The sequence below is a fragment of the Tetrao urogallus genome, assembly GCF_951394365.1.
Source record: "Tetrao urogallus genome assembly, chromosome: 30".
NCBI lineage: Eukaryota > Metazoa > Chordata > Aves > Galliformes > Phasianidae > Tetrao > Tetrao urogallus.
In genome coordinates this window covers 560,940-573,796 of record NC_136843.1, presented here as the reverse complement: position 1 = coordinate 573,796, position 12,857 = coordinate 560,940, and the positions used below count along the sequence as shown (strand labels likewise).

Here is a 12,857-nt window from a genome sequence, read left to right as displayed (position 1 = left end):
CGCCCCGGGGCTTCGGCGACTGCGAGGCCGCGGCTCCGTAGACGTGCAGCAGGGCAGGGCGGCGCGGAGAAATCCCGCCCCAAGGCGGGCCGGCACACCCCGACGGCAGCGGCCGCACAGAGGCAGCGTGGAGGCCGACCCCAAAGAGCCTCCGGGCCCGGCGCCGCCCCTCTCGCTTCGCCGCTCCTCCCGAACCCGGCCCGGACAGCGGCGCGAGGAGCGGGCACCGCCTCCCAGCCCCGCCCCGCAACCGCCACTCACCGCCTCTCCCGCGCGCCGCCTCTCCCGCGCGCTGCGGCAGGCGGGTCGGGCGGGGCTGTGCGCTAGTCGCAGACTGAGCCCTCTGCTATCGCGAGAGTTGGGCTGCGCGCGCGGCCATCGCTCTGGCATCCCGTTCCGCCCACCTGCTCCCGTGTGACTGCGCAACGCGCAGCGGCGCTTGTCCCTCTTGGCGACCCGTCGGCAGCGATGCAGTTGCCATAGTGACCTCCCATGAGCTCTCTCTCCCCGCCCATTCCTCGGCGGCTGGGCGGCTTCGTCCGGATCCCGCGCAGTTAGGAGATCGGGACGCACCCCGAGCCGCCGGCAGTGCCCCGCTGGAGGATGGAAAGTGAGGGCGACAGTTGTTCGTGGGGAGGGAGCGAAGAACCTGAGGTCGTCTGCGAAAAACGCCTGTTCAAGTCCAGGTTGCCGGAGTGCCTCGTCCAGGTGGCGTGCGGACACCAGCACTACGCCTTCCCGCTGAATCGCAACGAGCTGTGCGTCTGGAGTACAGCTGGCAGCCCTGCTGCACAGGTAACAACGCCTCCCGCTGTATGCTGTAGAAAAACGTCAAAAGGGAAGGCATGGAGAAAAAATCATTGGGTTTCGTACTCACAAAACTCACGTTGCCACAGTGAATGTGCAAAGCTACATATTATTAAAACATATTATTTAAAAAAAAAAAAAAAAACACAAAAAAAACTCGTAAAGAAATGAGAATGTTTTAAATACTTTTATAATGAATGTTATCATTACACTTTAATCTATGCAAGTATAACATAGAGTTTCAGGGAGTGATTCAGGGAGTGGGCATGAAATTGGACTAAAAATTCAGGGGAAACAAACACGGAAATTAATTAGAGTCACTTAGTGGAAGATCAGTAGACAGTCTGTGTATATTTAATATAAAGGCATTTGAAAGCCAGATTCACTGCTGCTAGATTTCCTTCTTCACCTTTCTGTCTCTGTCCACACGCTCTTCAGCAGGTGCTGTGTAGACTGTCTCTGCCCAGACTGCTCTCTGCACAGTCTTGAACTATTTTTTTTCACGTTATTTTTATCAAATGTCAGGAAGTTGAGTTCTTTATGTGATTCATCTCTCCATGCTGATAAACCTTGATACATTAATCTGTTATAGAAAGACTCCTCAGTGTCTAGAGTAAAACCTAGAAAAAGACATCTGTAGCTGTTGTGGCTGTGTTCTGATTAGTTTGCAGCCTATGGAATCCTAAGACTTGATAAGATGTCCAAAATCTGTACAGTGTTGAAGGCAGCATCATAAAATGTAGATCTGCAGAACGACTGAGATGAACATGATGATGTGGTGATAAGAGGGATGAAAAATGTCTGTTCTCATTCTTCTCATCCTACTATGCAATGATTTGTAGTGGTGTACTCCCCCGTTCAGCCTTTTCCCAGAGAAGAATTAAAACCAGGAGAAGAAAAGTCTCCCTTGCTTAGTGGTTGAGTGGCTGAAATATTCATCAAAAATATTCAGAAATATTTTTCAAATCTCTGCTCTGCTGGGTTTGAATCAGGATTTCCTGTCTCCAAAATGAACAAGGCACTACTATGTTCTCTAGACATGCCATTCTGTTACAAAAATTCTATCCTTGACATTAGTGAGATTTGATATGCATGCTTATTGTTAGTGTTGCAAAGAGTACCATATATGGTCTAGGTAAGGAGGTAGATGGAGAAATCTTCCTGGTATGTAGTTCTGCGCTTTGCTTTCCAATAACCTAGTCTAATTGGACTAGATGATCTTCCAACCCATATTGTTATATATTATTAAATGATGGGTTAGTCTGTATATTTTCCTGACAGATACTGGTATAAATGTCTTGTTAGATAGCTGCTATGCAATGTTTGTGAGAATCTTGCTGCATCAGAGTTTTAGATTTTGCTAAATCTCAGTAATAATAAAATTGCTGCAGGGTTAACACCTCAAGGAATTATTATTGGAACTCTTCTGAGATTGGTTCTTCATGTAAGATTTAGTCCAGATGATCAACAAGTGGCAGTATGTGCTGGAAATCGAATCTACGTGTTAAGTGCAAAGGTGAGATACCATTCTTTGTAGCCACAGTGCTGTTGTTTCTTAAAGTTCATCACTTTCAATAAAATTGTGATGTGGTACTGTATGCATTCATATTCTCGTTTAGAAGAAAACAAATACAAATGAATGCTGAATAGCATTATCAATGACACGTCATAAAAATGATGACAGAGTAAAGTGTTGAAGTTAAACGATATCTCAGTGTTATGAAAACATTTGAAAAATTACTCCTTTATCACTCACTTTGAAAAAGCAAATGCAACATGTGGTGTTTTCTGCCAGCAGGATGATATACGTGGCTATATTTGGCTTAAGAAAATCTTGTTGAATTTATAATTAGAACCTAAGTCTGATTTTATTTTTAGCGATAATTCTTAGTTATTAAGACTTTGAATTAATTGCCAGTTTTGTTTTGAAATCTGTTTTGCTTTTATTTTGACTTTCCTATTCGTAGAATGAAGCTATGCTAGTTAAATTGAATGGCCACCTGGCTCCAGTGACTGCTGCTGAGTTTTGCATGTGGGAGAAAAATATGCTTATATCGGTGTCTGAAGACAGAAGCTTCAAGGCAAGGAAATTCTTGAGCTGCATTTAAAAAAAAATAATAGAATTAATGAATTTTTGAATTAATGTTGTCTTTTTTTCCTAAAAATATTTGCTGAAAGCTAAGCAAAAGTCATCTTTGATATTATAGAGACCAAGATATTGTTTTTAAGAATTGCTTGCAAAGTTATCGTAAAAATTAATTATTTTTATATATTTATCTATTTCTAATGACAGTGAAGGTTTTTCATAGTCAAAACAATATAGTGAAGTGTTAACTTTGGTGATTTTTATTATCTGGCAAATAAACTCTGGCACTTATCGATTAAACAGAGCCCGACACAATAAAGAGGCAAACAAATAAACAAACCCTGTGGAAAACAACCTTCCAATATTGCATCACTTTCAGTGGCTGCATTTCCTCGTTTTCACCACTTGATGGCCTTTAAAAGTTTGTTTTTTCCTTAAAGATCTAAGTAGGTGCCTATCTTATTTTGTTTTTCCCTGTAGGGATGGGACTGTTCTACTGGAGTGTTAATGTCAGGGATATTAACAGGTAAATTTTCCTTTTTTATATACTTTTGCACAGCAAAATGTATCGATCTGAACAATAAAATAAAATCAGTATGTAGGTGTTTAGTTGATCTAGTGAAAATATTTCTAGTAAACTATATGCTAGCTCATATATTTTCCTTTAAAGTGGGTAGGTAGTTTCAGTGTATTTTTATAAACAGTTCTTGTACAGAATATGCGTTTAACTGTTGGCATTTACTGAGATGTGCAAATAGTTCTATTGTCTATGTGCTTTTTTTTTTTTTTTTTTAAGTTTTTTGTAGGAAATGCAAAGAAATGCTGTAAGTGTACCATGTGTAGGTTTACTAGCAGGGCTTGTTGTTGAAGGCATACATCGGCTTTAAAATCAAAAGCTGCGTTTTATAGAAAGATGAGAACAAAAGGAGAGGAGGACAAGCATCTGTGCAGCAAGGACGCTCCTCTCCAATTGAACTTTTCCTGAGAGTAACCATATGGTTTTCACCAGAACATGCTCCAATTCTGTGCTGGTTGTTCTTGCTTAGGGTGCAATTAGAGCAGTTGGAGCACACTTTGAGTGGGGGAAGGAACTGCATGGGAAATGGTTGTTAAGCTTTGTGCTTATCTATTATTAGATGCCTCAGAGCAAAGGGAGAGCTCAAACCTATGGTAGGAAAGAAGAGGAAGAAGGAATGACTCCTCTCTGAGCCTGTGGCAGTTGCTTTGATTGAACTGGTTTGTGGTAGCAAGGCCATGAGAATAACAGTAGGTGATCTGACAATGGGGCTCTGAAAAATATTGCTGCTTAAGCCTGGGTGAAAGGGTGCAGCAAACCACGGCCTCTGCAGTGTAGATAGAAGGTTACTGAAAATCACAGCCATACCATTTTAGGAAGGCAGGCTACAGATCTAGAAATGGAAAACCCACTGCAACAAAAAAAAGCGAAGACCCTTTGCCTTAGGGTTTTGTTGTTGTTGTTTTGTTTTGTTTTTACCTTTCTTTATAAATACGAGCTAGCAATTTTGAATAAAATTTCTGATTCATGTGTATTCTGGAACTGATTGCAACTTTTTTGGAACAGCATTTCCTTTGCTAAGTCTACTAATTGACGAAGAAAAGAGACAGATCATCACTGGATGTGCTGAAGGACAGGTAGTAGACGTAAAAAATAATCTCTCTGTGACAAAATAGTCAACAATCATTAATTTATCTATCAAGAAGCATCACAATTTGCATGCTAGTTTTAAAATGCTACAACAATTATTTTAGCAAACATAACAATATAACACCTTTATTACAAAATGCAAACTTTTTCCTCAAAACCATGAAAGTTTTTAGAACTGCAATCCGTAAGTATATGTACACTGAGATACTATATGTATCTGTTTTCAAAGAAAAAAGATGAAAAGCAGAATTCTCATTTTTTGGCCAAGAAAAAAACAAATAACCATAAATGGGAGAGACCATGATTTTAATGTGGTGGAATTCTAAGAAAAATGTAATAAATGTACTTGAAGCACTTGAATTCTTCTTTAATTTAATGCTAGGAATAAATTAATCTGATTTTTTTTCTGTGGCATATTGAAGCTCTCTTCCTTCAGTGTAAGTGTTCAATGGGTCATGAAGAAAGTTAAATATGTAAATATGGTGATGCCTAAAAAGACAAAGGTATCAATGAGATTAACATATGTGGCCCATTAAGCAATTGCACGCAGGTAGCCTAGGATTTTTAATTGTAGGTAATAGTCTGTGAGGAGTTGTTTTTAAAAGACATAAACATGTGGGAATTAGACATGCTGTTCAAATTGATAATGGCTTCTTCTGCTAATAATGAAATTACCTTTGAAAAGTTTGGGATATAGATAGATGTAATTTAATTTCTGGTCCCAGGTAAAATGAGTAAAAATTCATTACTTACATAAGCAGAGTTCAGTATTGAACCTCTAGCTCATATTTGTATAATTTCATTGCAGTTGCTTTTCTTTTGTTTTCTTTTGGCTTTGGATCTTCAGTTTAAGCACTGATCATAGTTACCGTTGTGTGGCACATACTGACTTAAAGAAAGAGCAAGAGAAATTCTATAATAAAATCTGGAAAGAAGAATTAGGTAGCATAGTGCTTCTAGTATGCTGGTTTTGCTATATTTCAATTGTTACTGACTACTGAGTGTATGTGCCTTTTATGCCATGAAAGGTTAGTGTAAGTGATGGAGTTTTGAATCTCAGTAACGTGGAATCTTTGACTGAAGTTGATATGAAGGTGGGGATTGGCATACAGGGAGGAATTACGCATATATGTCTCTAATAACATCTTGGGTAATGTATCTGCTTGTAAATCATTGCATGATACATGTGAGAATAAAATCAATTCCTAAAAAAGATAATCCATTGTCTAAGTGGAGTACCATTTCTCAGTTACCTTTGGAGCTTCTAAGAATCTTCTGTTTTACGCTGCTTTATGTTATTTTATGCTATATATTTTGCTGTGCTATGTTGTTTTACGTTTATACCAGAGCCCCCATGATATATTATTTAACTGACAGTGGTATTTTTATAACACTGAGTACTTACAAATGAATAACGATTGCACCTCAGCAAGGTGATTCTCTGGCTCAAGACATCCCCATCTTTTGAAATTGAAAGACAGTGTGGTCTTATTTCATGCTATTTTACTGCATTACTTTTAATTCTCTCTTAAATCCCTTCTGTTTGCCTTATTTCATTGTTTCGTTGACTGATGATATTGTTGATTGTTTTTTTTTAGGTGAAAGGCAAAATGCTTCTGAGTTTTGCAAAACAAACAGCGTGAAACCAGAGGGGTCAGTGGAAGCATCATTGCCTGTTCTCCTAATTGAACACTGTGACTATTCAGTATGTTTCCACAATGAAGAAAATATGTGAGTCCTTTAAAATATCACCAGGTTCTTAGGTTATTTTCACAGCATCAATTTTAATTGAAACTTTTTCCTTCAAACTACAGATTTTAAAAATGCATTTAAAATCTTCTATGGGATGGCTTATTATTTTTGTCATATTGGAATCAAGTTAGCTAGTATTACTGTGTCTTATATATTTTAAAAAAAAAGAAAAAAAAAAGCTTCTTTATCATACTCAGGTATGTTTTTTTGTTTTTTTGGTTTTTTTTTTTCCTAATAGATGCTGTGCCCAGAATAGAAGCTATTTTTGGATAGGAACCTCTACTGGCTTATTATTAATAAATTTAGCAAACTTGGATCTGGAAGCGTTTTTATGTTACAAAGGCATCATTAGAAAATGTCTCTCTACAATCTAACATGATTGCTTTTCTTTGTTGGCTGATATAAATAGTAAAAGAATTAGTTAATACAGCAAAAAATGTTTTTTAATATTTTAATGTAGCAATTAATTTTACTGTGCTTTTCTGTCACTGATGACTTGTTGCAGAACATGTGTCAGTACTAGATTTTTGTAGTGGTTACTAATGAATTCTTATTCAATTTAGCAAGCTAATTACAAGGCATGTTATTCTACTCATACTTGATGATGTGGCTGTAAGCTAGAAGGATATATACTGAAAATCGTGGGTTATGATTATGTCAAAACAGCATGAGTAAATTTTTTTCCCTTTTAAATGTAAATACATCTCTTACCACTGTGTTCTTTTTGGTAAAGATTACAGTGGCCTCAGCATTCGATTTGCTGGATTGTGTTCATTAATGAAGAAAGCAGTTAATGGAAAGGTGAGTATATATTTAGCATTTATTTAACAAATGTTTACATTTCCAGTTATTTTTTATAAATGTTAATTCTGCATTTTGTATACAAATCATGTGCATGTACACTTTTTTATTTATTCAAAATGTGAATTGCAGAGTTATTTCGCTGGAGATGATTCTTTAAGGAGTTTTCTAGTTTTAATAGTTCTCAAAATTTAAATACTATCTGAAGTGACTAGAAAGCAAAAGGTGAATTGTTTTTTATGGTGTTTGGTGTGTACCTTGAATGTCAAGAATGACCACTGAGGGGGCAGAGGCACTGCCTTAGAGGAAAAAAAGGTAAAAACGTTGTTACGCCTTTTCCTCAAACAGATGCTGGGATGAACTTCTGAATCTTTCCAAGAAATCTGCAAAAACTGAGTTGTGAGAAAATTTCTGCGGAAAATCAGCAAAAGAGCTTTTTTAGGAAATGGAATATATACATATAATATTACATACAAGCACCATAAGCATATTTTGAAGGACACCATTAAGCACTTTCTACTGCTTAATGCTGTGAGACCAAATCTATGGATATCTCTGAGTAATTTTCATAATTAAAAAACGGTTTCATTCTCTGTTATAAATACCTTTGTGTTAGAGCTTAAATTGTGAAGTACATGGTGTGCTATTTTATAGTGTAATTATTGCAGGTTTTATGCTTGATCACTTCAATGTTTGAAGACATCATTGCTGTGTTGGAAGTTAACCCTGCTTCATTGGTGACATCTCAGCAGAGTGGTATTCTTAAAAGTGGAAATGAAGGGAGTCTATCAGTCATTGCCAGGTACAGAATAACTTAAAATGTTCTTATTTTTTTTCAAAATTGGATAATGCGTTTGTTTTTCTGACCCTTAGGTGTATCACATGCTTGTGTACAGTGTTATTTTCTGACTTGGATTAACTTTACCTGTTTCCCTGTCCTGCTTTATTGCACTGAGTGGGAGAAATTACTAAATTGCATAGAGTGGTTGGGACCAGAAGGGACATCTGGAGGTCATCTTGGAGGTCCCTTCTGAAGCAGGGACACTCAGAGCAGGGCCCAAGTCCAGTTCGCTTTTGAGCACCTTCTAAGAGGAGACTCTGCAGCCTCTCTGAGAAACCAGTATCAGTGTTTGGTCAACTGAACAGTGAAGAAATGCTTTTTGGTCGTTAGCTGGGACTCCCTGTGTTCCGGTTTGTGAACATTACTTCTTGTCACTGGACACCACTGGACACAGTCTCTTTTGCACTGACACTTCAGGTATACATTGGAAAAATCCCTGCTGAGTCTCCTCTTCTCTAGGCTGAACAGTCCAAACTTTCTCAGTCTTTCCTCACAAGAGAGACACTACTGTCCCTTCATTGTCTTTGTGGCTCTTTGCCAAACTCTCCCTCCAGTAGCGCAATGTCTTTCTTGAACTGGTGGATGTAATCCTGAACACTAACACAGAGCAGAGGGGAAGGATCACCTGCTTTGACCTGGTGGCAGCACTTCCTGGTGCACCACATGACACCATTGGCCATTTTTGCTGAAAGAGTGATTTGCTGGTTCACTTCCTGTATGGGGTTTGCCAGCATCCTCAGGTCCTTTTCTGGACTTGCTGGTCCCCTGCATGTATTGGGGCCTGGAGTTTTTCTTCCCTATATGCAGGACTCTTCCCTGTTGAACTTTATGCTTTTGCTAGCACACTTCTCCAGCCTGCCAGGATCTCTGGATGGCTGCACAACCCTCTGGTGTATCATTCATTCTCCCACTTTTGTGGTGTCTTCCGAAGCCTTGATAAGGACACACTCCACCATCCAGATTATTAATGCAGATGTTGAACAGGATTGGTCTCAGGACTGATCCCTGAAGTATTCCACTAGTTATTTGATTCCTGCTAGACTTTGTGCCACCAATCACTTCTGGGCCTGGCTGTTCTTGCTGTGTGCTCCTCCAGCCCATACTTCATGAGCCTCTCTATGAGGATCTCATGGGAGACAATGGCAAAAGCATTCAAGTCCAGGTAAACCATATGAACCACTTTCCTCTTGTCTACAAGATAATCGCTTAATCACAGAAGTTTATAAAGTCAGTGAAGCATCACTTCCCTGGCAAATCCATGGAGATAGTTCTCAATGAGTGTCTGGTCCTTCATGGTCCTTGAAATGACTTCTGTGAAAACACTGAAATTTCAAGTCGCAGAAAAACTTGATGTATACAGTGAAGTATAGATTATCACAAATTAGTAAAAATAAATTTTTACACCTTTTCCTAATCTGATTTTGTCCACTGAATTTATCAATTTTTTATTTATTTTTTTATACTTAGGTGTTCTCTGTTGCCAACATCTCCATTGTGTGAAAATTTAAATAAAAATAAAAAACGTCCGAGTGAAACACATGGTAAGTGTAAAACAATCTTGATATGAATTAATAAAGTCATACTTTTAGAAACAATAAAAGACTGTCTGTTGCCTATTCTAAGCAATATATTTATTTTTTAAGTTATACGTATTTTATTTTTATTTTATTAGACAGAATTTTATTTTTCTAGTAGTATTTCATATTGTACCCAAATATTTGTAATGAAAATGATGATAGTGTGATGTTTTTCTTTTTTAAAATATAGTCTTCTGAGAAATGTCAATTTTGAAAGAGTTAAAGTATGTAGAATGCTTACATTTTCTCATATCTTTATCTTTTCATAGCGTGGAATATAATTTTCTATATAACTTGACTTTCTTTCTTATTTTTAGTTAAGTGTTTGATTGGTTTTGTTGTCTTGAATACTCTTTTGTTAATACTTGTAAGTTTAGGAAATTTACTTTTGACTTTGGTTTCTACTACTCAAAAAAAAAAAAAAAAAAAAAAAAGAAAGGTCTGACTTTCAGTTGCTATTGGAGAACATATAATTTCTTTGCTCAGTAGTACTAAAACTAGGTTCAGAAAGTAACTAGAAAATATTTTTTTTCATAATCACCTTTTCTTTTGAAAAGATAGAAAATAACTGGTAGCTGTAGACACTTAGAATAATCTATTTTGATTCTATTGATTGTAGTTGGTGGACATGCTAGAATGTCAAAGGTTATAGTTTTGGTTTTATGTGGAAATCTGAGAAAGCATCTGTTTTTGCTAGAATTTGAAGCTTCTTCTGAAACTCAGCACTGTTATTATTGACATGTCACATTCAGATATCTTAGTTGTTCTGAGGAAATCCTATGATATCTCAGATCAAGTGGTGTCAGGCATTCTTGAGGAAGGACCATTTTCTCCTTTGTGATTCCATATAGAGAAGTGATAGCTGATGGGAGCTAAAGATGTGTCTATCCTCAGCACTGGTAAATGTGCCCACGAGATCACTCACAATGCACCTGAAGGTTTTCCCTTGGAATATGAACAAGATTTCCACACCCTCCCACTCCCACCTTTATAATTTAATTAGGTCATTTCTGCTGATATGAAATGCTCGTATTTAGTTTTGAGCTGGAAGCTGCCTTTCAGGAATGTTATTACAAGAGGGTGAATGCAGCCATTATTAATGACTTCTCAAGCCACATAAAAGAACAGTCATTTATGTGCACCTACTAGCCAGTTTGTTTCAGATCTTTAGATATATTCCAAATGTAAGTTGTATTCTATAGCTAGTAAATATAAAACCTAAGCATAAAGTAGGCAACTACAGAATACATTCGTGAGTAAATGATGAAAAAAGTTCCTTAGAACAGTATTTTTTGTTAGTTCAAAGTTTAGAGAAGTTCCTACTTGATATTATTTGAGGAGGGATATTATGCAAAGAGATAGTTCATTTCTTTCCTTTTCTCAGTCTTCTGAAGTAGCTGATCATAATTGTGTTTTGTATGACAAGGAGACATTAAAAATTGCCACGGTTCTAGCATAACTGTATATCCATAAACTTGTAAAAATGTAACGTCACATTAGGAAGCTCTTAAGTGAATATTAAATTATTTTACTATAGGAGTGAAAAGCACCGTGAAAGATCAACCACTGGTTTTTCATAATAAAATTAAGATTATACAGCTGCACCACAGTGAGTAGATACACTTGTACTTTATCTGTTTTACTGGGATCTGATATTTTGTCATGTAATAGAGATGTATAGTCTCACCACTGTGAAACTGATGACCCATGAAAAATAGATATGATTTTAACAAACATAGTCCTTTTAAAAACATTGTAAATTTTCACAGCTTCTGATCAGTGATCAATTGCAAGTGGTCTTGAAATGAAAACTTCTGTGTACATTTACACAGTGTCTGTTTCTAAATACTATGTCACTTAAACCCAGTTAGTTCTTTCCCTTGTTCTACTCACATATAGCATTCTCAGATCAACCCAGGGAGAAGTATGCCATTTATTTCCTCTCAACCATCCTTTGAGATGGGCCATGTTACAATTTTGTGAGCTGTACAACCTCCCTTTATTGGCATGGTGTTATTTTTGAAGAACTTTCAGGATTGTTGTTTTTTATTTTTATTTCTTATTAGGAGCTTCTAAAGTCACTTGAGGAACACTTCTCCAAAAGTTTGCTGTAGCTTTGCTGTTGTTGGCAACTGCGAGATTGCGAGACCGAGACCCCCCCGTGGGATGTGACGCGTTAGGCCCTCTCCCTGCTCTATGATTGATGGGTGGTTCGTGCCCTTAGGGGCGTAGACGAAGCACATAGGCTATATATGCTAGTGTATACGTGTAATAAACGCCATTTGCTGCTCATCACATTGGTGTCACCTCAGTAATTGGCCAAGCTGCGGTCTCCCGGGGGAGCGGAACGGGCGCTTACTGCAACACCTTCGTGTTTCACATCACCATAGAACTCATTTTTTCTCTTTTACCAGATAATTTGTTAATTTCAGAGAGTATTTGATCTTGGTTCTTTTTCCTCCTGCAAAATTGATCTAAAACCATCATTCTGAGATAGCTAGTGCTGTCAGCTTGTGCTCCCTGTGCAAAGCCAACTCATCCCAGCCAGTGACTCCAACTTTTATCCATAATTATTGAGTTGCAGTCATTATCCATTACAACTTCAGTCCTGAGCAGAATCTATTCTGTCCGTGGTAGAAAACTTCAGTTCCCCCACCTCAGGTTTTCCAAAAGGTGAGCTTCAAAAACGTGCTGCCAGTTACTCCATCTCTCTTTGTACTGTCTGTAGAATAATAATGAATCAGCATTAGAAATTCCCTGTTAATCATCACTTTACTCTGACTCCTATTCTTAAAAGGAACAAAGCACAGAGTTAGTCATGTGGTGAGATGAAAATAGGCTGATCACTGCAAAAATACTGCATGGATTTTGTTCCAGGTGAAATGGATAGCACTTAGGAGAACCCAGCACTTTCCAACCAGAAATCTTCCTTTTTCCGCTTCTCTCCTCACACATCGCCCACCATATTTTCCCTCTTTTCCTCCCTCTTACACTCCTCTCTCATGCTTTCCTTATTTCGCTTGCACTTCTGCTCTCACGTGTTCTTTCTTTCTTTTGCACTTTGCTCTCCCAGAGCCTTGCTTTCCCCTTTGCTGTTTTCAGCAGTATTTCTTGCTTGCTCCCTTTCACACCTACTTACTTTCCCTCCCATGTCTTTGGCAGTGTACCTTTGCTGTTTGTCTCTCTCTACTGCTCCCTCCACCACATGACCCTTTCTCTCTCTGCTCCTTCCATTCCTTCTCTTGCTCCCCATCCCTTCTTCTCTCTTCCTCTCGCGTACCGTTTCCCTCTTGGCTCTTGTTTTCTCTCTCTCTGAAATACTTACCC

General features: G+C 38.1%; 1 protein-coding gene across 1 annotated transcript; it reads left to right on the top strand.

Annotated features, from left to right (window-relative positions):
* Positions 1-603: 603 nt before the first annotated feature.
* LOC306956429 (WD repeat-containing protein 27-like) lies at positions 604-11,147 on the top strand (the record flags this gene model as incomplete). The annotated part of the gene is made up of 12 exons (XM_079547700.1): positions 604-769; positions 2,199-2,323; positions 2,775-2,888; positions 3,374-3,419; positions 4,476-4,546; positions 5,393-5,501; positions 6,158-6,290; positions 6,550-6,653; positions 7,045-7,112; positions 7,781-7,914; positions 9,421-9,494; positions 11,068-11,147. 12 exons carry the CDS (start codon positions 604-606, stop codon positions 11,145-11,147), a joined length of 1,224 nt encoding a protein of 407 aa, XP_079403826.1.
* Between the last annotated feature and the right edge of the window lie 1,710 nt (positions 11,148-12,857).